General features: G+C 43.1%; 1 protein-coding gene across 4 annotated transcripts in view; it reads left to right on the top strand.

Annotated features, from left to right (window-relative positions):
* FGFR3 (fibroblast growth factor receptor 3) overlaps positions 1–23,885 on the top strand; it is a 70,387-nt gene that overhangs the window by 37,064 nt on the left and 9,438 nt on the right. Inside the window, exons 3-11 of one of the 4 annotated variants that reach the window (XM_070751450.1) lie at positions 3,109–3,174; positions 7,201–7,370; positions 8,743–8,866; positions 10,523–10,713; positions 13,075–13,225; positions 18,825–19,012; positions 20,572–20,717; positions 21,562–21,683; positions 22,939–23,049. In XM_070751450.1, the coding sequence (XP_070607551.1) occupies positions 3,109–3,174; positions 7,201–7,370; positions 8,743–8,866; positions 10,523–10,713; positions 13,075–13,225; positions 18,825–19,012; positions 20,572–20,717; positions 21,562–21,683; positions 22,939–23,049 (1,269 nt within the window). Of the gene's footprint in view, positions 1–3,108; positions 3,175–7,200; positions 7,371–8,742; positions 8,867–10,522; positions 10,714–13,074; positions 13,226–14,980; positions 15,126–18,824; positions 19,013–20,568; positions 20,718–21,561; positions 21,684–22,938; positions 23,050–23,885 lie in introns of all 4 variants that reach the window. The other 3 variants (XM_070751451.1, XM_070751449.1, XM_070751452.1) reach the window with 3 other exon arrangements.

Here is a 23,885-nt window from a genome sequence, read left to right as displayed (position 1 = left end):
GGATCCGAAGGTTTGCAGATCTGGAAGCCCCAAAGAATCCTCCCTCCCTTCTTGAAGCATGTGAGAGCCTCTGGTGTAGGCAAATCAAACATTGATTATATGGGAGGGGGGAGGAGGCAACTTATAGTCCCAGACAAAAGAACAGAAAAATAAAAGTTGTCGTATCTACCGTATTTCTCAGAGTATAAGACGCACTTTAATAAGGAAAAGAATCTGCTTACCAGGTATTCATCTGGCTAGCGTCCTTAGTCTGGTCAGCTTCAGCACATTATTTTATCCCCTGGTTAAGGGTTTTTTTTAAAACCTATTCGGAGAGAGTAACAATGAAAGAGCTTGCAAGCTGGTAAGAGCTGGAAACATTCGGAGCAAGTAGAGCAATGGAAAAAAACCCTGCAAAGACTTAGCGCTTGGAAAACATTCTTCGCAGAGAGTAACATTGAAAGAGCCTGTAGGCACTGAGAACATTGTTAGTATCTGCTTAGGGCTTGAAAGAAACATTTGGAGCAAGTAGAGAATGAAAAAAAACTACAAAGACAGGGTTTGGGAAACATTCTTTGCAGAGAATAACAATGAAAGAGCTTACAAGCTGGTAAGAGCTGGGAACATTGTTAGCACGTGGTTAGGGCTGGAAAGAAACTTACTCAGAGCAAGTTAGGGCAATGAAAAAAAAACCTGCAAAAACTTAGCACTTGGAAAATATTTTTCGCAGAGAGTAACAATGAAAGAGCCTGCAAGGTAAGAGTTGGGAAGATCGTTAGCAGCTAGTTAGGGCTGGGGGGGGAAGCTACATTCAGAGTTTAAGATGCACCCAAATTATCAGCCTATTTTAGGGAGGAAAGAGGTACATCTTATACTCCGAAAAATACGGTAGGTTACCAAATCTCCTTTTTTGGTAGCATCGTTGTCCAAAGCTGGGAGTTGCCCAGGGTTTTAAGTACATCTTAATGAAGCTTCAGTTGTTTCAAACCGAGAAAAAATAATGCTTAATTAAAAAAAATTGCTCTGTGGAAGCCTTTTTACTTTGTATGACATAATGCAGCTTTGACCGTAAAGAGAGAGAGAAAGAAGAAATACTATATAATATATTGCTGTCACGCCCTTCCCTTCGCAGGAACGTTGAGGTTTCTTAATAAATATTTTCCAAAGCTCCTTGTAGGCAAACACGTTCACATGTTCTCAAGAGGCAGCTGCAGAAAACAGTTTTCAGGCGACAAAGCAGATTGAAATCGGTCCAGAGACTTGGGCTGGGACGAAGCGTCCTGGCGTTTCATTTGCAGGGAATTCTAATGGTTTTCTTCATGAAAAGAATTGTTGTGCTGAACAGGGACAAAAAGAAAAAAAATTCCACCCTATTTAAAGCCACTTTAGCTTATTCCAGATTTGGAAAGCCAAATCACTCCAATATGCTAACCAAACGGAAAGTTTCTAACCGAACAACTTGTGAGTTTAGAGTGTTTATAATTTTGATTTAATGTTGTTCTGCCTTATTTAATTCTATTCTTTTGTAGGTTGGGGTTCTCTAAACTGGGAGAGGCAGGTTGCTGGCTCTCATTGGGCAAGTCAATTTTCGGAGAAGGAGGTGATAAGAGGATATTTAGGGGAATTAAAAAATAAAAATGAAATTGGTGTGGAAAAACCGTGGTGGGCTGATTTGACCCTCAAATGGAAACATTTCAGTCTAATATTGGTTCAGAAGTAAAGATACAGGCTAGGAAAGACTAGAACATAAAACATTGGATTGGAAGGGACCTCGGAGGTCTTCTAGTCTGACCCCTGGTTGTGGATGTGCTTGGTGACATTTTACCTCTTGGCCATGTTTGGAGACGTGTGATGAGGTAATGAAGAAAATAAAGCTCCATAGAATGGACTTCAGTAAGGCTTTTGACAAAGTAGACCATAACCTACTACTAAATCAAGTAGAGAGATGTGGGATGGACAGCAACACCTCCAGGTGGATTCAAAACAGGTGAACCAAACTCACTCAACATGTGGTGCTCAACGGAACTGCATCTACACGGAGGGATGGGTATAGCGGAGGCCCCCAAGGGTCTGTTTTAGGCTCAGGACTCTTCAACATCTTCATCATTAGATGAGGAGAGAGATGGGGAACTCATCAAATTTGCAGATGACACCAAACTGGCAGGAAGAGCCAACACTCCAGAAGGTAGGCTCAAGACACAGAAGGATCTTGACAGACTTGAGCAATGGGCGCTATCTCACAAAATGAAATCCAAAAAGTCAGGTCCTACATTTAGGCAACACCCCCCCCAAATGCACAGGTGCAGTATATATGGCACCTTGCTCAACAGTAGTAACTATGAGAGGGACCTTGGAGTCTGAGTGGACAACCATTTAAATAGGAGCCAGCCATGTGCAGCAGCTGCCAAAAAAGCCAACACAGTTCTAGGCTGCATCAACAGAGGGATAGAATCAAGATCACATGAAGAGTTAATACCACTTTACAAGGCCTTGATAAGCCCACACTTGGAATATGGCATTCAGTTTTGGTCGCCACAATGCAAAAAGGATGTTGAGACTCTAGAAAGAGTGCAGAGAAGAGCAACCAAGAAGATTAGGGGACTGGAGGCTAAAACATAGGAAGAACGGTTGCAGGAACTGGGCATGTCTAGTTGAATGAAAAGAAGGACCAGGGGAGACAGGATAGCAGCCTTCCAGTATCTTAGGGGTTGCCCCAAAGAAGAGGGAGTCAACCTATTCTCCAAAGCACCTGGGGGTAGAACAAGAAGCAATGGGTGGAAACTAAACAAGGAGATAAGCAACTTAGAACTAAGGAGAAATTTCCTGACAGTTAGAATGGTTGATCAGTGGAACAGAAGTTGCCTCCAGAAGTTGTGAATGCCCCAACACTGGAGGTATTTAAGAAGATGTTGGATAACCATCTGTCTGAAGTAGTGTAGTGTCTCTAGAAGACCTCCAAGGTCCCTTCCAACTGTGTTGTTGTTATTATTATTATTAATAAGAAGATCTTTTTTAATTGAGAAAATATTTGCTGAGGCCCCACTAATTCTATGTTCTCATGTTTGCAAAAGTATGTTTAGAATCTTATTTTCAGAAACAATTCTCACCTGTTTTTCTTTCCATTTCAAGAATCCCCATCATCGGGTGATGACGAAGATGATGATGATGAAGAAGATGAAGACTCTGAAGACAGAGGTAAATATCACGAAGGGAAGCAAAGCATGGTAGAACCGGCATTCATAAAAGCTAGACCTGAATCAGAGCTCTCCAATAAAACATTTTCTGTTTTCCCCTGTTGGCAGTTCCTGGGCGTTGAGACCAAGTCTGTGAAGGCTGATTTTCAGCCCCCACCCGACCGGAGAAAATATTTGCTCAGAAGGAAGCCCCCAAAGAGAGTTTAGAGCAACCCTCTTCTGTCCTCGAAGTTCCTTCTTCTTTTGTGAAAGGGATGGGTGGGTGGAAAGGAGGGAGGGAGGAAGGAAGATGGGAGATGGATGGAAAGGAGGAAGGAAGGAAGGAAGATAGGAAGGAAGGAGAAAAGAAGGAGGAGGGAGGGAGAGACGGAAGGAAGGAAGATGGAAGATGGATGCATGGAAAGGAGGAAGGGAGGGAGGAAAGGGAAAAGAAGGAAGGAAGGAAGATAGATGGCAAATGCATGGAGGATGGATGGATGGATGGAAAGGAAGGAGGGAGGGAAGGTGGAAGGGAGGAAGTAAGATGGCAGATGAATGGATGGATGGAAAGGAGGAATGAATGAACGAAGGAAGAAAGAAAGAAAGAAAGAGATGTAAGATGGATGGATGAAAAAGGAAGGAAGAAAGAACAATGGCAGATGGATGGATGAGGAAGGAGGAAGGGACAGGCTCCCTGAATGCTAAGGGCATGAACACTGCTGAGATGGGTGTCCAAGATGTTTACTGAAGCGCACAAAATCGACAGAGCCTGACGTTAAGGTGCTGGAGGCCATATCCAAACTCTGAATTGCCCACCCTTGTTTTAGAGGAAGATTTGGGGAGGGTCTTGCTTTCCTATCCTCCTCGAGCATTTTCTAGACCATCTGAGTAGTGTTCTCCCCGGGTGCTTTTCTTATTTCAGATGATATTCTAGGTGCTTTGCCTTTCCTGGCCTTTCCTGTAGGCTTCAAGTCTACAATAAGAGTTACTTCAGAAAGCGTATTCATTTATTTATTTATATTTATTTATTTTGTCAAGCACATATTAGTAATATGCAAAGATATAACAATGTTTATATACATGATACCAGTAAGAGAGAAACATGAGGACAGGGGACGGAAGGCACGCTGGTGCACTTATGCACGCCCCTCACTGACCTCTTAGGAATCAGGGGAGGTCAACAGTGGACAGTCTAAGGGGAAAGTTTTGAGGGTTAGGTGAAGATACTACAGAGTCAGATAGCGAGTTCCAGGCATCAACTACTCGGTTACTAAAGTCAGATTTTCTACAGTCAAGTTTGGAGTGGTTTATTTTAAGTTTGTATCTGATGTGTGCTCATGTGTTGTTGTGGTTGAAGCTGAAGTAGTCGTTGAGAGGAAGGATGTTGTAGCAGATGATTTTATGGGCTATGCTTAGGTTGTGTTGAAGGCAAGCTTTCTAAACCTAGGATTGTAAATCTAGTTGCGTAGGGGATTCTGTTGCGAGTGGAGGAGTGGAGGGCTCTTCTGGTAAAGTATCTCTGGACATTTTATAGAGTGTTTATGTCTGAAATGCGGTGTGGATTCCAGACAGATGACCTGTATTCCAGGACTGGTCTGGCAAAAGTTTTGTATGCTCCGGTTAGTGGTGTGAGATTACCGGTTGTAAGGTTATAACCTACCACACGTAGGTTGCGTGGTCTTACATTCTCAGCCGCGGATGGCATTTCGTGTTATTTTTTGTGTTTGGGCCGGAGACAGAGTGCCCAGATGTATCCGTATGGTCAGCATTTTGTCCAGCCGGCAAAGCTAATCTTTGTGGCTTTAGTGCTCATTGTAGGGATGTAGTCTGGCATTTGCCGATTGTTCTCCGAAGCCACCATCCCATGAAATTGCTTTGGGTCTGTGCTCTCAGTTGACTCCTAATTGGCAAATCCCACCGCGAGATCCCTTGGCCAGTAATTATAGCTGCCCCAAACATTTCCTTTGTTGGGACTGTTGGAGCCAACTCAGCAGATTCGCTGCCCTCTTCGGCCGATGGCTCCACCCCAGGACCTCCTGACCTCCGGAAGGTCACGGTTCCTGTCCATCATCTGAGGTTCAGCTTTGATCGCTGGGGGATGAAGGAGGGGATGCTTCGTCCAGCTTATTTCCTTCTGTCGACTCATGGGCTCCACTCGGAAATGATGATTACAGTTTGATTCCCGTTTGAAACCCTAGCCTGGAATTTTATTCTATGATAGCTATGATGAATGTCCGTGGAGATTCTCTGTCCTGGGTGTCCCAAGGGGGATTTCTTTCAAGAGACAACTGGGCTTCCTTGGGTTTCTTTGAAGACATTCCTCTTTGAAGAAGCTTTTGAAGGAAAATGTTTTCAAAGAAAAACAAGAACTGGACTTGTTTTTTTTCTTTGAAAATGTTTTGCTTCAGTCAAACTGAAGAAAGAGAGGGAAGGGAATTGAAAATAGGTCAGCAAGTGTTGTGTTGCCTCTGTACAAATCGATGGTGAGACCACACTTGGAGTCCTGTGTACAGTTCTGGTCACCGCATCTCAAGGAGGATAGATTGGAACTGGAAAAGGTGCAAAAAAGGGCAACAAGAAGGATCAAGGAAACGGAGCCCCTCCCTTATGAAACCAGGTTGCAACGCCTTGGTCTCTTCAGCCTTGAAAGACAGCATTGAAGGAGGGACTTGATCGAAGTATATAAAATCATGCATGGGATAGAAAAGGTGGATAGAGAAAAATTGTTTTCTCTATCACACAATATTAGGACAAGGGGGCCACTCCCTAAAGCTCATAGATAGGAAAGTGAGGACAAATAAAGGAAAATATTTCTTCACCCAGAGGGTCCTTTGTTTATGGAATTCCCTTCCAGAAGAGGTCGTGACAGCCTGGAGAGCTTCAAGGCAGGATTAGACAGATTCATAGATGCTAACCATATAGATGGTTATTGGAACGGATGTCCAAGTGTCGCCTCTATGTTGGTTGAGGCAGGTAGGATTCCCTTGAGTACCACTTGTTGGGGGTCCAGGGAAAGGGAGGGTCTTGCCTTCTCTTTCTGCTCAAGATCCCCATGGACAATTGGTGGGCCACTGTGGGACACAAAATGCTGGACTCGATGGGCTTTGGCCTGATTCAGCAGGGCTCTTCTTAGGTTCTTATGTAAGTTCCCTGAGGATGGGCTCCAGCACAAGTCCAGGAGTTTGGAAGACAAATCTCTGCTCCCGCTGGCTGACCCAGAGGAACTGAAGAAGGTTTTTGGACAAGAAGCAAAAAGTTTTCAAAGAAATTCCAGTTGTCTTTTGAAAAAACACCTTTGGATGATGGAGAATCTCCAGAGAGGCTGGTGGTACATTCACTCAATCTGTTCTTCTCATCATCATCTTAGGCTTAATTGCACATTTTGGAGAGGTCATTTTACCCAAGGATGGGTAACATGTAGTCCTGCAAACCTCCATCAAACGTTAGTTCTGATTATGCTGCCTAGGACTGCTGAACGCTGTTAGTACTATGTACAAACAGTTGGGTTGGCAATATATAAACAAGCTAACAATGAATGCCTGTATGTATTGAAGTACTGTAGCTTTAAGAGGTAATGTTGCAAATTGCCACAACAGGGAGCCAGAAAGCATGATTCTCTCTCTCTCTGCTCTCTCTGTTTATTCTGCTGATTCACTGTGACTGATGTAGTAAGCTCTATTTTAGTTTGATGTACTTGTAAGCTGTAATGTATGTCTGATATGTAAGACAAAGACAGGCTTGTAATATTATTCTTGTAAGAGAGATAATGACTGTTTATCTTGACTGTACTATTTTTAAAGTAAACCCTATTTTATGCACTTTAATAGATCAGTCTTGTACGACTGAATAATTACTCGTATCTCCTGGATATCTTCTGCAATCCCACATTGTGCATGTTCTTGATAACTCAAAGGTCATTCTGCACACTCCTTAAGTTTAGAAGTCCACCCCTGATAGGAAACTGGTGGAGATAAGACCCCCTACCTCCGTAGCTGAAGGCCTGTGGTCTTTCTCAGCTGACCTCTTTCATTCTGCATTTCATTTGCAGTTGCACCTTATTGGACCCATCTTGACAGAATGGACAAGAAGCTTTTGGCGGTACCGGCTGCCAATACTGTTCGTTTCCGGTGCCCGGCAGCTGGCAAGCCGCTTCCTTCCATATACTGGCAGAAAAATGGCAAAGAATTCAAAGCAGAGAACCGTATTGGAGGCATTAAAGTAAGTCCTCACTCGTGGGTGGGATTTGGTGGCCACCCTCCTTGCTTACCCATTTGTTTCTCTCTCTGATGGAATGGCCTTTGGGGATAAATACATACACCCCCTCCCCCAATTGGGTTACTGAAAACTCATTACGTGGCTTTGAGGTTATTCTTGAAATGCACCAGATGCTTTAGGCACTTGTGAATTAGACCCAGAGGTTACACTGGTAGTAAGCGTTGATACGTAATCTATTTAATGAGCATGTATGTGGATAGATGATAGACAAACATAAAGAGAGAGAGAAATAAAGATAAATATGTTTGATAGATAGATGATAGATAGATATAGACAGGCAGGCAGGCAGGCAGACAGACAGACAGACAGATAGATAGATAGAAGATGGATGGATGGATAGATAGATACTGTAGATAGATAGATAGATAGATAGATAGATAGATAGATATAGATAGATAGATAGATAGATAGAAGATGGATGGATGGATGGATGAATAGAGGATAGATAAAAGATGGATGGATGGATAGATAAATAGATAGATGGATGGATGGCTAGACAGAAAGATAGATAGATATGGATGGATGGATAGATGACTGAAGATGGTTGGATGGATGGATGGATGGATGGATAGATAGAGAGATAGATAGATAGATAGATATTGATTTGTTATATGGTATTTGTTAATGTGAACTTCCTTAATGTAAGTATTAGGTTTTCCAATACAAATCCAATTTCTAACTTAAATCCAAGTATGGTAGAGGGTTTCCATCATTTTCATCAAGTTGGGTTATATTATTGCAGAGAACACACAGTGTTATTATGGAAAGTTAATTGTGAATGTGCCAAGATGCTGTTGCGTATTCATTAGCGTATCTGCACAGTCAATACCTTTATACTGCAAAGCAGGGACCTTTGTCAATTCTTAATTGGTAAATCACATAAATAGTTCAAAAGCCCAATCCAGACAATCATTGCTCACATTCAAAATTTGACTTCTGCAATGACTTGTCACGAAACTCACCCTTAAATATCCAAAAGGCGTGTCCAAGTGTTCTGTTCACACAGAGTCTTCCTCTTGTTCAGCCACTCATGTTTTCTAACACCTCTGCGTACTCGGGCATCGAGAAGAGGGTCTTCCTCTTCTCCTATGTCACTCCTGGGCACCTCTGGAGATGCAAAAGTCCCTGGTTGGCTTCCAGCCTCTGACCCCACATCCTCTCCGACCTCCTCACTCTCAGACTCTGCTGCCAAATACACCAGCCTAGGATAGCAACCCACACCTGTCTCTCCATCCTCAGAATCCATGATCAGCTGGGCTGGACGCAGATGGGCCACAACAACTTCTACTGGTCTTTTCCTTATTTTTTTTCCCAGCTGCGGCACCAGCAGTGGAGCCTCGTCATGGAGAGTGTTGTCCCGTCAGACCGAGGCAACTACACCTGTGTGGTCCAGAACAAACATGGTGTCATCAGGCATACTTACCAACTGGATGTTCTGGGTAAGTGTTGCTTTAAGCTTTGCAGCCAAGATCCATGCGCTGCCACTTGGCAGTCACAGAATGGACAGCTGTTCCCCATCTGTCCCAAACTAACATCCTCTGGAAGAAAAAAAAAAAGAATTCGTCTCAGCTCCTCCACTTCTGAAGTTGGAAAAAACAGTTGGAAAGGAGACTTGCTGAATTGGGAACCGCTACACTTGTTTCCCTCCAGCCTCGGCTTTCAGAGTTTAGAGGAAGTAGGAGTTTCCTGGTGGCGCGTAATAAAAAAAGGGACTATACTGTATCTCTATCTCAAAAGAAAAATAATGCACTCACAATTTTCAGAACTACACACAGAGATAATAGATAATCCCTCTTGTTCTGCAAACACTTTGTTTAAATTACACTAGTCAACCACCCAAAAAATCATCAGCAAAGGTATTATGTCTGTTTTATGGAGTTTGATGTGCTAATTCCAAATATATGCTTAGTTTTATTATTATTATTATTATTATTATTATTATTATTATTATTATTATTTAGATTTGTATGCCGCCCCTCTCTGTAGACTCTGGGCAACTCACAAACAGAGCACTTTTGCTCTATCACATAAAGTTTCTGATAGAGAAGCACTTTTGTTATTACCTTATTTCTACATTTTCAATGTCTGTGGTAATGACTGTTTTCTTAATGTCGCCAGCATATTTCCTATACCTTTTCATAATGATGCTGCTCCTGCTACAGAAAAACTATATACATTTTTGAAATCAGAACAAAAAAATGATTCAGAAAAGTACAAGGTCAACTGCGATGATTACAAAAAAATGTAGACTTGTGTTATTACTTCTGCAGTAAAGACGTGGTAGCTGATGATAACGAACTTTGCTGCCCATCTATGAAGCCAGACTGAGCAAGAGAATCTGCCTTTTGTGGCTCTTCCATGCTGGGTTCAGTCCACCTTTTTGTTTCCACGGTAGTGACGAGAATTGAGCAAGAGCTTATGCATGCACATATTATATTACGTCTCGGTATTGTGGTTATGTAGACCTCTTGCAACATAAGAACCTAAGAAGAGCCCTGCTGAATCTGGACAAAGCCCATGGAGTCCAGCATTCTGTGTCACATACAATGGCCCACCAATTGTCCATGGGGATCTTGAGCAGAAAGAGAAGGCAAGACCCTCCCTTTCCCTTGACAACCAATGGGACCCAAGGGAACCCTGCCTGCCTCAACCAACATAGAGGCGGCACATGGACATCCGTTTCAATAACTATCAATTCCTTCCTTCCTTCCTTCCTTCCTTCCTTCCTTCCTTCCTTCCTTCCTTCCTTCCTTCCTTCCTTCCTAACATAAGAATCTAAGAAGAGCCCTGCTGAATCAGGCCAAAGCCCATCGAGTCCAGCATTCTGTGTCTCACAGTGGCCCCCCAATTGTCCATGGGGATCTTGAGCAGAGAAGGCAAGACCCTCCCTTTCCCTTGACCCCCAACACATGGGACCCAAGAGAACCCTGCCTACCTCAACCAACATAGAGGCGGCACATGGACATCCGTTTCAATAACCAACAACTAGCAGCAATGTTGTGGTGTGCTAACTGGGAACTTTTATTGTACAAGTGTTGTGTAGAAGGGTTTACTCATTGCCCATAATAAGTAAGCGTCCTCTCTCCTTTCTGTAGAGAGATCTCCACACCGCCCCATTCTCCAGGCGGGGCTGCCTGCCAATCAAACGGTGGTGATTGGGAGCAACGTGGAATTCCACTGCAAAGTGTACAGTGATGCTCAGCCTCACATCCAGTGGTTGAAACATGTGGAGGTCAACGGGAGCAAATACGGGCCAGATGGGACTCCTTATGTTTCTGTCCTAAAGGTTGGTACCCATCGGTTAGAGTCTTCTAAGTGTGGGGTCTACTAGAATGGGGAGATATTTACAGGAAGTCACTTGAGATCTTCTGAGAATCTTGTTGGAAGAGCCAGGGCTTAATCCTGATGATGTAACCATGTCTGAGAGGTCATAGGACCACAAATTGGGAAAGGTTTGACGCCCATGGAAGTTGTCCATCATCCAAGTTATGGTTCTCCCATAGGTGGTTTTCCAAAAGTCAACTGGAATTTCTTGGGGTTTCCCCCCCCCCCCCCCTTGAAAATGGGAAGAACTGAAGAGGTATCTTGGATGAGAAGTTTTTAGTGACTTTTGGAAAAACACCTTTGGGAAAGTCTTGATGTAAATCTGAACATTATATCGTGAACCTGTTCAGCATGCTCAAGATAATACCACTCAACAGGCTTTATGGTGGAGAAGATATCCATCACTCAGAATTAATATCAGGATGATCTGCAGCTGTTTCCCGATAGCCTTCTTAAAAAAGATCTCCATCTTTCACGACCAAATTCATGCAAGTAGCAAGATGCGATTGGTTTAGAAAAGCCCTGATTGTAATTTCTTAGCAAAGCTGTATGATGCCTTGCTGGTTTCCATCATTGGTCCATGGATGGATTGATCTCTGAATGTAGAAATTGCAGACATTGGAGAATACAAAATGTTCTTTAATCTTAAAAAGAAGAAGAAGATAAGGATGATTCACCAATCGTTTGACGTAGATTGCCTGGCATCAATACTTAAGAAGCTCCTAAACAGATCATAAAGTCTGTTTAAAGTTTAGATTTAATTAGATTTAGATAAAGTTTAGATCTCTTGTGTGCTGTATTATTGCATTAATTTTGTTAGTGAGATGTCTTGAGTTTGCGAAGAAGGGCAGCATAGAAATCTAATCAACAAATAATAAATAAAGTCATTGGTTCCGTGAGCACCTTAAATTCCATCCTTATTATTTAACAAGAATGAATTTTGCAACAATTCCTTAATCCACTAACTGCTTTAATAGATCGTGCAGTAAATGCCTCTAGGTTGCAGCCTGAGAATGGATCAGTGGGAGAGAGACAATAAGAGAAAGCTAGAAGTAGATGGCTGTGGAAGGAGATTGAAGAGTTGCTAAACCTTGGAAAGAGAAGATGGAGGGTGGTGGGGTTTAGGATATCCCCATTCAAATGTCTTAATAGGACCCCCTCAAAGAAGAGTAGTAACTGTGAGAGGGATCTTGGAGTCCTAGTGGGCAACCATTTAAATAGGAGCCAGCCATGGGCAGCAGCTGCCAAAAAAGCCAACCCAGTTCTAGGCTGCATCAACAGATGGGAAGAATCAAGATCACGCGAAGAGTTAATATCACTTTACAAGACCTTGTTAAGGCCACACTTGGAATACAGCATTCAGTTTTGGTCACCATGATGCAAAAAGGATGTTGAGACTCTAGAAAGAGTGCAGAGAAGAGCAACAAGGATGATTAGGGGACTGGAGGCTAAAACATATGAAGAACGGTTGCAGGAAATGGGCATGGCTGGTTTAATGAAGAGAAGGACCAGGGGAGACAGGATAGCAATCTTCCAATATCTCAGGGGTTGCCACAAGGAAGAAGGAGTCAAGCTATTCTCCAAAGCACCTGAGGGTAGAACAAGAAGCAATGGGTGGAAACTAAACAAGGAGAGAAGCAACTCAGAAGTAAGGAGAACCTGACAGTGAGAACAATTAATCAGTGGAACAGAAGTTGCCTCCAGAAGTTGTGAATGTTCCAATACTGGAGGTTTTTAAGCAGATATTGGATGACCATCTGTCTAAAGTAGTGGAGGGTTTCATGCCTAAGCAGGGGGCTGGACTAGAATAATAATAATAATAATAATAATAATAATAATAATAATAATAATAATAATAATAATAATAATATATTAGATTTATATGCTGTCCCTCTCCAAAGACTCGGAGTGGCTCACAACAAGGTCCTCCAAGGTCCCTTCCAACTCTGTTGTTGTTGTTGTTATTATTATTAATGTCAAATCTGATTCTCCCCTGTGCTAGAGTGCAGAATTTGAAAAAAAGAAATTGGGTCCAAGAGATCGAAAGGCAGACTCCAGATGGGGGAATTTTCTTAGGGGCAGTGAGACCCCTGGTGTGGAGAGGAGGTGGGCTTTATTATCCTCCTGGATGAAGGGTCCAAGCAGGAGACCCAGCCACCGTCTCTCTCTCTCCTGCCCCGAGAGAAGGAGCCCTCCTCTTCCAACATGCAAAGTTCTGCCCTAGAGCGAAGCCGAGTGAGGGCTAGCCAGGCCCTGCCTTGTCTTAATGTGTGATAGAGAGATTGTTGGGTTACTGAAGTTCAAGTTTTTGTCTGTTCCGCAGTCTTGGATCAGTAAAAAGGCGGAAGCCGATGTTAACCTAAATCTATTCAATGTGACCAAACAAGACGAAGGCGAATACCTTTGTAGAGCCAACAATTTCATAGGCAGAGCCGAAAGGTCATTTTGGCTCCACATTCACAAACCAGAAGCAGGTAAATCCCTCAACTCTGTCCCAGAGGCTTTGCAGCTGCACGAATGAGCCGCAAAATAAAAACAGAAGCTTCCAACTGCTAGTTGTTATTATTCCTCTTCCTCTGGTGTCCTCTCCTCTACGTCCTTGAGACGATGGCTTGTGACTTTTCTCCTTTTAACTTTTAGAATAACGCAATGCTTTATGAATCCATCGCTGAGAAAAATTCCCACAATTAATGACTGTCTTTGAAGCGTCTCTTCCTCCCATTTGTGTTATTAACCGGCTCTTTGTCTGACCAAGTCCTCCATCTCCTCTTTTCGTCCTCCATCAAGCTCACCTCACTAGAGCCATTGTCAAACCCTTATTTACCGTATTTTTCGGAATATAAGACACACCAGAGTATAAGAGACACCTTAGATTTGGGGCAGGAAAATAGGGAAAAGAATCTGTTTGCAAGATACTCATCTGGCCAGCGTCCTTAGTCTGGTCAGCTTCAGCATATTATTTTATCCCCTGGTGAGAGAGTAACAATGAAAGAGCTTGCAAGCCAGTAAGAGCTGGGAGCATCATTAGCACCTGGTTAGGGCTGGAAAGGAACATTTGGAGCAAGTAGAGCAATGAAAAAAACATGCGAAGTCTTAGGGCTTGGAAAACATTCTTTGCAGAGAGTAACAATGAAAGAGCTTGCAAGCCGGTAAGAGCTGGGCACATTGTTAGCACCTGGTTAGGGCTGGAAAGAAACATTCAGAGCAAGTAAAGCAATATAGAACACTACAAAGACAGGGTTTGGAAAACATTCTTGACAGAGAGTAACAATGAAAGAGCTTGCAATTGGGTAAGAGCTGGGAACATTGTTAGCACCTGGTTAGGGCTGGAAATAAACATTTGGAGCAAAGACTTAGGGGTTGGAAAACATTCTTCGCAGAGAGAAGGGCTGGTTAGGGTTGGAAATAAATTTATTCAGAGCAATTTAGAGCAATGAAAAAACCCCTGCAAAGACTTAGGGCTTGGAAAACATTCTTTACAGAGAGTAACAATGAAAGAGCCTGCAAGTTAAGAGCTGGGAAAATCATTAGCAGCTTGTTAAGGTGGGGAAAAAAGTTTTGAAAAAATCTACATTCAGAATATAAGATATATCCAAATTATCAGCCTCTTTTAGAGGGGGGAAAGGTGTATTTTATAATCCAAAAAAGTATGGTAGTTTAATTTAATTTTTAACTTCTAAGCCACCCGATTCCTAGTGGACTCTGGGCGCCATATAGTCATAGGCAATCTGAAACAATAAAATATCTTGCATTAAATAACACAAGAAATATAAACCAATAAAAAATCCAAACAAACCCGCCATAGCAATCTCTGGATAAATTCTGCAAATTGAAACATGAAAAGCTTTTCTCTCTCTCTCTTGCAAAGCCACTTTTGCCCCCCGGCATCGACCCCTCCCTGCTTGTCTCTCACCCTTCGCCCTCCCCCCCTCTGAGACAGTCATATTGTGAAGGGGATTTTTCCTCCGGAGGCGCTTTGGCCTGCATGCACCCTGAGTGGGACAGAGTCCGAGGCTGGTGAAGGGAGCTGGTTGCTTTGGAAAGAAAACCACGGTCGGTCGGTCGGTGCAAAGGGAACCAGGACAGGCCCACTGGGGCCCTTCCGATCCGCCGCTTTCTTTGGAAACTCGCCTGGGTGATCTTTCTTTCTGGGAATTTTTGCTTATCCTGTTCTCCTCCCTTCCTCCCTTCCCTCCTTCCTGTCTCTTGTTTTGTTCTTTCCTCTCTAGACAGCAGGTGTTAACAAAACGGATAAAGAGCTAGAGATTCTCTCCCTGCACAATGTCACTTTTGAAGACGCTGGGGAGTATACTTGCCTGGCGGGGAATTCTATTGGTTACTCACACCATTCCGCTTGGCTGACGGTATTACCAGGTATTTCTGCTTGGTCTCCTTTCCCTACCCACAGCAAATACTTTTGCCTCTAAAAGGCCCCTTTCATGCCAAGGTGAAGCTCTTGAGTGAGAGTTGCATCTTGCAATTCAGGACAAAAAAGATCATCTTTCTTAGCATCCCACACTGGGCTGACCAATGTTAGAATGCCCAACTCCAAAGAGAGTCTATGTGGCCATGATGGTTGTTCAGCCAAGAACACAAACCAACGTAGTAGATGTGTTTATCATTAATATTACACAGTAACCTTAATATAATCCATAGACCTTTGTTTAGCAATACCATTTAGCACACAGAAAGCACATAGAACAATATTTAGCACACAGCAATATAGTATATTATTAGCACATAGCAGCACAGCAAATACATATACCATTTAGCACACATTTAGCAATATATTCTCTTATTAGCACACAGCAATATAGTATATTATTAGTACACAGCAAATACATATACCATTTAGCACACAGCAATATATTCTCTTATTAGCACACAGCAATATTAGCACACAGCATTATATATTCTGTTTAGCACACAGCAATATAGTATATTCTCTTATTAGCACACAGCAAATACATATACCATTTAGTACACAGCAATATATTCTCTTATTAGCACACAGCAATATTAGCACACAGCATTATATATTCTGTTTAGCACACAGCAATATAGTATATTCTCTTATTAGCACACAGCAAATACATATACCATTTAGCACACAGCAATATATTCTCTTATTAGCACACAGCAATATTAGCACACAGCATTATATATTCTGTTTAGCACACAGCAATATAGTATATTCTCTTATTAGCACACAGCAAATACATATACCATTTAGTACACAGCAATATATTCTCTTATTAGCACACAGCAGTATTAGCACACAGCAGAATATATTCTATTATTAACACACAAGAGTATTAAGCACACAGTTATATATTAGATTACATCAATAACTTAGTACGCAGCAATATAGCATCAATACTAACCAGCATATAAACACCAACAGCCAACAATGCAATGCAATGCAAGGCAATACAAGGCAAGAGAACAATGCAACAGAGAACAGCACATCTGCCTCCCTTTTATGGCTAATCGCAGCCTAGCTCTTAAAGTAACACCACACTGTTTCATCCAAATATCCATTGCTGATTAGTTCACATATTGAAAAACCAACCAGTGCAGTACGTGGTACTGACAATCTTTAGTTCATTTCATGCAACCACAAATGACACATTTCTGCTCCAGAGTAAGTGTGAATTGTTAGCCTTCCTCCTGCTGCGGAGCCCTGGTGGTGGTGGCCTTTTCTGACCAGTCGTGGATGCAGGCCTGATGTTTAGACGGCCACAAGTGTGTGATAAGAGAGAGGCTGCCACGGATTCAGCTGAACCGTTGCAAAGGCCATTGGGACTTTTGGGTCTCTCCTGGTGGGTGGGGCATCCCCCTAGAAGTTCCACAGTCTTTGCTCCACACCACTTAGAAGCTGGGGTGTTTCTGAATGCTCAGTCTAATGGAGCGGTTCCCTTATTACTGGATCCCCAACTTTCCCTGGTTGAATTGCGCCCACGTTTAATTTGGAGAACCCAAGAGTGTGTCCTGGGAACCTCCTGTGAGTCACTTGTGGCTCTCGGCTTCTCACGAGGTGGACGCAAGGAAGGGCCTGCTGGCTCAGCCCCACCCAGCCACCCAGCCTTCTTCTGCCCTGGGCTATCTCTCCAAAGGGAGGCTACGTTCACCATTTGCACCCATGACTCACCCAGTCCCAAATTAAACAAATGCCACTCTCAGCCCCAATCTCCACACACGTCTGTTTGGCTGCCAGCTCATCTCAGAACCCCCCCAGAGCAGTTGCAGGCAAAGTGGGCTCTTCTGTGACATGTGGACTTCAACTCCCAGAATTCCTCAGCTAGCATGACTGGCTCAGGAATTCTGGGAGTTGAAGTCCACATGTCATAGGAGAGCCCACTTTGCCCACCCCTGCCCCAGAGCGTTCCTCATTCAGGGCTGCAACATGAACTGAAATTTTGCACTTTGGCATTTATTCTTTTTACACACTCATTTATTCGCAGGACTGTGCATGTTAATTACCCTCGAATGTCAATGCGTCGGTTGTTACAGTATTTAAATGGCTGCTCCTACATAGCAATAGCACTTAGACTTATATATCGCTTCCTAGAGCTTTTACAGACAGAGAGTCAGCCTCTTGCCCCCCACAATCTGGGTCCTCATTTGACCCACTGTGAGCCGGTGGTGAGATTTGAACTGGCTGAACTAGATAGATAGATAGATAGATAGATAGATAGATAGATAGATAGATAGATAGATACCGTAGATAGACAGACAGACAGAAAAAAGAAAGAAAGAAAGACAGATAGATATCATGGATAGATAGAGACTATGGATAGATGTGATAGATTAGATAGATTAGATAGATAGATGATAGAGATAGATAGATGATAGATAGATAGATAGATAGATGATAGATAGATAGATAGATGATAGATAGATAGATAGATAGATGATAGATAGATAGTTGATAGATAGATGATAGATAGATAGATGATAGATAGATAGATAGATAGATAGATAGATAGATAGATAGATGATAGATAGATAGATAGATAGATAGATGATAGATAGATAGATAGATGATAGATAGATAGATGATAGATGATAGATGATAGATAGATAGATAGATGATAGATAGATAGATAGATAGATGATAGATAGATAGATAGATAGATGATAGATAGATAGATAGATAGATGATAGATAGATAGTTGATAGATAGATGATAGATAGATAGATAGATGATAGATAGATAGATAGATAGATGATAGATAGATAGATAGATAGATAGATGATAGATGATAGATAGATAGATAGATGATAGATAGATAGATAGATAGATGATAGATAGATAGATAGATGATAGATAGATAGATAGATAGATAGATAGATAGATGATAGATAGATAGATGATAGATAGATAGATCATAGATAGATACATAGATAGATGATAGATAGATAGATAGATAGATGATAGATGATAGATAGATAGATGATAGATAGAAAGATAGATAGATAGATAGATGATAGATAGATAGATGATAGATAGATGATAGATAGATGATAGATAGATAGATAGATAGATAGATAGATAGATAGATAGATAGATAGATAGATAGATAAATCACTTAGACTTATATACCACTTCATGGTGCTTTTCCAGCCCTCTCTAAGCAGTTTACAGAGTCAGCCTCCTACCCCCAGCAATCTGGACCCTCATTTGAGCCCCCTTGGGAGGACAGAAGGCTGAGTCGACTTGGAGCCTGGTGAGATTTGAACTGCTGAACTACAGTTTGCAGTAGCCTGCCGTGCTGCACTCTAGCCACTTTACCACCAAGCCTCCTAATAAACAAAGGATCTAGCGGAGGAAGCTATTAGAATTTTCAGACGAGAGGCCTTTGTGTCTTGTCTGCTAAAACCCCTTCTACATCAGGGTCAAACCCCCATATTTAAAGAAATCTGGAAGTGGCAGCCATTGAGGTGCTGTGCCCTGAGCATTGTGTGCATTTCGTGGGTACTTTAGATGGGGGATGGTCTGTGTTGGAAACGCATCTGAATACGGTCGGGATATTTCCCTGCTTCTTAACGTGTGTCTCTCTCCTCCTGCAGCCGAAAAGCGGCTGGCGAGACAGGATTCCAGCTCGTTCTATGCAGGCATTCTCAGCTACGGCATCGCCTTCGCCCTTTCCATCCTGGTGGCTGTGATGGTCATGATCTATAAAATCAAACGGCCGGCCAAAAAAGCCATAAGCGCCACCGCAGTCCAGAAAGTCTCCAAGTTCCCACTCAAGAGACAGGTAACAGAAAGTAGATACAAGATCTCTGTCCCCCTCTCTTCCTTCTGCCCTCCCTGTCTGGATATTATTATTATTATTATTATTATTATTATTATTATTATTATTATCATCATCATCATCATCATCATCAATCATTATTTATTTATTTATTTATTTATTTATTTATTTATTTATTTATTTATTTATTTATTTATTTATTTATTTATTAAATTGATATGCTGCCCCTCTCCGAAGACTTGGGGCGGCTTGCAACATATAAAAGCAGTGTGCATCGAGATAATAATTAAAGTTAAAATTAAGAATTACATTTTAAAAGAAACTAAAAGGCCTATTAACATGCAGACATCCCCTTCAAACAAACCTGCTATACATTCTTTGGCCAGGGGGTAGAATCGAATTGTTGGGTATTTGATTGCTATTAACATTATTAGTATTAGCAGAGTTCAGCTGGCTTAACTTGCAACGGATTCAGCATGGCCAGAAATCAATTGTGTGGCTTCGAATCCCATTTGTTAGCAATGAATGATCCTGGCTTCATAAAGATGAAATACACTGCAATCTTTACTTACAATTCTGTTGATTCATGCATTTACAGAATGCAGGCACAAATGTGTATGTTCCAGTACATATTACTGTGTCACCTTTTGATGACAAAAAGGGGCATGTACTCTGCAGACTATATAAACACTGCGGAGTAGATGACTCCTCCCTCCCCCCCCCCCTTTTGACCCTGCTGAGCCTTCTTCACACCTCCTTCTATCTTCCTGTGTGCTCCATTGTCCTCGGCTGAGGATACAGAGACAGACAAAGAAAGAGAGAAAGAAAAAGGAAAGAAAGAAGGAGAGAGAGAGAGATGAGGGAGACAGGGGGAGAGAGGTGGAGAGAGTAAGATATACAGAGACAGAGAGACAGGAAGAGAAAGAAAGAAAGAAAGAGACAGGAAGAGAAAGAAAGAAAGAAAGAAAGAGTGAGAAAGAGAAAGCAAGAAGGAGAGAGACACAGGGAGAGGGGGAAAGAGAGAGAGAGAGACAGACAGGCAGAAAGAAAGAAAAGAAAGAAAGATAAAGTGAGTGAGCAAGGAAGAGAGAGACAAAGAAAGAGGGAGGGAGAAAGGGAGAGAACACGAATGCTTCCCTCCCTATTCGTTTCCCCCCCTCAGCTGCTTTTTCTCCATGCCAAATATCAGCCTCAAGATCACAGGAAGCCTTGTGGTCGTTCTGCTCTATACTTGCAACCATGTTCTTACAGGGATCGGGACTCTTTTCCAGGGGCAGCCCCCTCCCCAAAAGAATGAAAAAAAGATGCACTACTCTCATCGCATCCAATCCCAAAGGAGCAGAGTTGCTAACTCTCGGGAATTAGATTATTTAAACCCAAAATTATTTTTTTTTAAAAAAGAACAAGGGTCCCTCAGTGGCATCCCATCAAGATTTGGGACCATTCTGTCTTGCGTTTGTGGCTTGGAAAGGCTGCCCTACCCCCTCCCGCCACTTGGGCTGCCCTCCTTCCCCCCGTGAGAGGCTGTTGCCAGTAACCGCTCCTTTGCTCTACCCAAGCAGGTGTCTCTGGAGTCGAACTCCTCCATGAACTCCAACACGCCTCTGGTGAGGATCACCCGCCTCTCCTCCAGCGAGGGCGCCATGTTGGCCAACGTCTCTGAGCTGGAACTGCCGGCAGATCCAAAATGGGAATTGGCGAGAGCTCGGTGAGTGGTCCACAACCGGGTCAGTTAGTGACGGATTCTGAGGAGGATGAACCGGGCCCATCTTGCTACCCTAGGACTGCGTTCTAGACAACTGAGTCAGTTAGTGAGAGTGAGGAAGAGTTGGAACCTGAGGAACTGCCAGAGACTGTAGAAACCCCAATGATGGCAATGCCTGAGTCAGAGGAGGAGGGAGACATGGGAGATCAGGAGCCCCTATTAGATGCCCAGGTCAGGAGATCACGAAGCAGATAGGAATATCTTTAAGGGGAAAGTTCTAGAAGGTGAATCTCTATGAAAGAAAGTTTAGACAGTGAATATCTCTAGGAAACAGTTGACCACACCAGACAGTATATAAGTGAGGATTTATGGGAAAAGAGATGTAGAGAATCAACATTTGTAATAATGGAGATCCTAGATCTGGGGTTCCAGAAATGCTTTGCTGGCAACTGCTGTTATCCCTTTAAGTTCATTGTGCAGGGATGCAGCTGTCTGAGGAAAACATGAAGATTTGTGAGTGTGTTTATGTGTGACCGAAGAACCCTGATCACTGAGGAATGTTATAATTAGCTTTGACTCTTGGTGGCCGCCCGGACTTTTATCTCTTAGCCAATTTAACCTGTAAAGCTGCCAAGATGAACGGAAAGACCTGAATTTGCTTGTATAAATCCTGCTTTTTATATAAAATTGTGTTGTTTGAAATCTCAGCGCATGGATTCTACCTTCTTTCTGATCCAAATAGGCCAAAGCAGAACAGAAACCGGACTTTGAGAGGGCCGTTTTCTTTTCCTTCTTCCGCTGTCTCCACCTGTTCCATACTCATGTTCTGGCTGGTTTTGCTTTTCAGCTTGACTCTTGGGAAGCCGCTGGGTGAAGGCTGCTTCGGTCAAGTTGTGATGGCTGAAGCCATGGGAATCGACAAGGAGAAATCGAGCAAGCCTGTTACTGTAGCGGTCAAGATGCTGAAAGGTACCAAAGGCCCCAAATGCCAGGACACGGGTGTTTTCATGAGGACTCTGGGCGGCTTACAACCAAATACAGTGGAACCTCTACTTACGAATTTAATTTGTTCCGTGACCAGGTTCTTAAGTAGAAAAGTTGTAAGAAGAAGCAATTTTTCCAATAGGAATCAATGTAAAAACAAATAATGGGTGTGATTGGGGAAAGCACAGGGAGGGTGGAGGCCCCGTTTCCTCCCAGGAGATTCCTAGGGAGGCCACGGAGACTTCTCCCTGCCTTTTCCAACCATTGATTCCTCCCAGAAGATTACTAGAGAGGCCCCACAGAGGCTTCTCCATGCTCTTTCCGGTCCTGTTTCCTCCCAGGAGATTCCTAGAGAGGCCCCACAGAGGCTTTTCCCTGCCTTTTCCGGACCTGTTTCCTCCCAGGAGATTCCTAGAGAGGCCCCACAGAGGCTTCTCCCTGCCTTTTCCGGCCCTGTTTCCTTCTAGGAGATTCCTATAGAGGCCCCAAGGAGGCTTCTCACTGCCTTTTTTGGTTACCGTTTTGGAAGCTAGGTTTTTTTGTCCGAAAATGGTTCTTGAGAAGAGGCACCTGGTTCTTATCTAGAAAAGTTTGCAAGTAGAGGCATTTGTAGGTAGAGGTACCACTGTACAGATAAAATGTAATATAAAACCTCCTAGAAACTGTTCAAAACAATTTAAAACCAGCAATTAACAATTAAAATAGTTTTTTTAAAGCCATGCATATCTTTACTGGTCAGATCCTGATGGTGTGCCATCTATCAATAATCCCAGGCCTGCCCGAAAAGCCGGGTCTTTATGGCTTTTTGGAAGGCCAGTAGGGTGGGGACAGTACGGATCTCGGGAGGTGGCTGGTTCCAAAGAGTTGGAGCAGCCACATTGAAGGCCCTCCTCTGCAGACCCGCCAGCCGACACTGTTTAGCTGACGGAACCCGGAGGAGACCAACTCTGGGCCCTTGTCAGTTGTTGGGAGCTATGTGGTAGGAGGCGGTCTTGAAGATAGTCTGGCCCTAAGCCATGTAGGGCTTTAAAGGTCATGGCCAACACCTTGAATTGCACCAGTGTAGTCCGTGAAGAATTGGTGTAGCGTGAGAGTACCTAGGTGCACTCACCATAGTTCACACAACTGCATTCTGGACCAGCTGTAGTCTACAAACGCTCTTCAAGGGTAGCCCCGTGTAGAGCGTTCCACCTTGCAATGAGCCTTTCACCTCATTGCTGCTTTGTTCTCTCTCCTGCAGATGATGCCACCGACAAAGATCTTTCTGACTTGGTCTCGGAAATGGAAATGATGAAGATGATCGGGAAACACAAAAATATTATTAATCTCTTGGGGGCCTGCACACAGGATGGTACGTTTCGAAAACAAGACAGCTGTGGAGCTTTTTGTAATGTTAGTCAGGCGTCTGCTCAGCTGGGGGCCTCTTTGTGGCTACTGATATCCTTCGGGCGTCCTTGATTTTGCTTTCTTCCGTTGAGGTCCTCCTCAAAGCCAAGGAGGTGAGTACTGCCCCTTCAAGATCACTCTAGTCTGGAGAAACACCTGCGTGAGGAAACCTCACAGGTAGAGCTGTGTGGGCAGAAATTCCCGCATGAGCTCAGATTTTCCATTCTCTGAATTTGGAAGCTGAGTGGGTGTTCAGGAAGGCCTTGGTGCTGAATACGCAGGTGGCCTTTCAAACGAGACCTCCTCAGGGCAACCGTGAAGAGCTTGGATTAGTCAGTTAATCTCCATTTGCTAAGAAGCTCCTGGCATGGCCTGGGCTTTGGGCTTCCTTTCTGAGGAGTGGTTGGAAGATGGTGGATTCTTCCAGCTTCAGCTTTGATGCCTATACCGTATTTTTCGGCATATAGGACGAACTGAAATATAAGAAGCACCTTCTTTTGGGGGGGAGGGAAATAAGAGGGGGGGGGAATCTTCTTACCAGGTATTCATCTGGCTAGCATCCTTGGTCTGATCAGCTCCAGCACATTATTTTATCCCCTGGTTAGGGCTGAAAAAAACCTTTTTGGAGAGAGTAGCAGTGAAAAAGCTTGCAAGCCGGTAAGACTGGGAACAGTTAGGATCTGGTTAGGGCTGAAAAGAAACATATTTGGGGCAAGTAGAGCAATGAAAAAAAGCTTTCAAAGACTTAGGACTGGAAAAACATTCTTCACAAAGAGTTACAATGAAAGAGCTTGCAAGCCA

This window comes from Erythrolamprus reginae, chromosome 4 (genome assembly GCF_031021105.1).
Source record: "Erythrolamprus reginae isolate rEryReg1 chromosome 4, rEryReg1.hap1, whole genome shotgun sequence".
Taxonomy (NCBI): Eukaryota; Metazoa; Chordata; class Lepidosauria; order Squamata; family Dipsadidae; genus Erythrolamprus; species Erythrolamprus reginae.
This window is presented reverse-complemented; position numbering and strand designations above follow the sequence as displayed.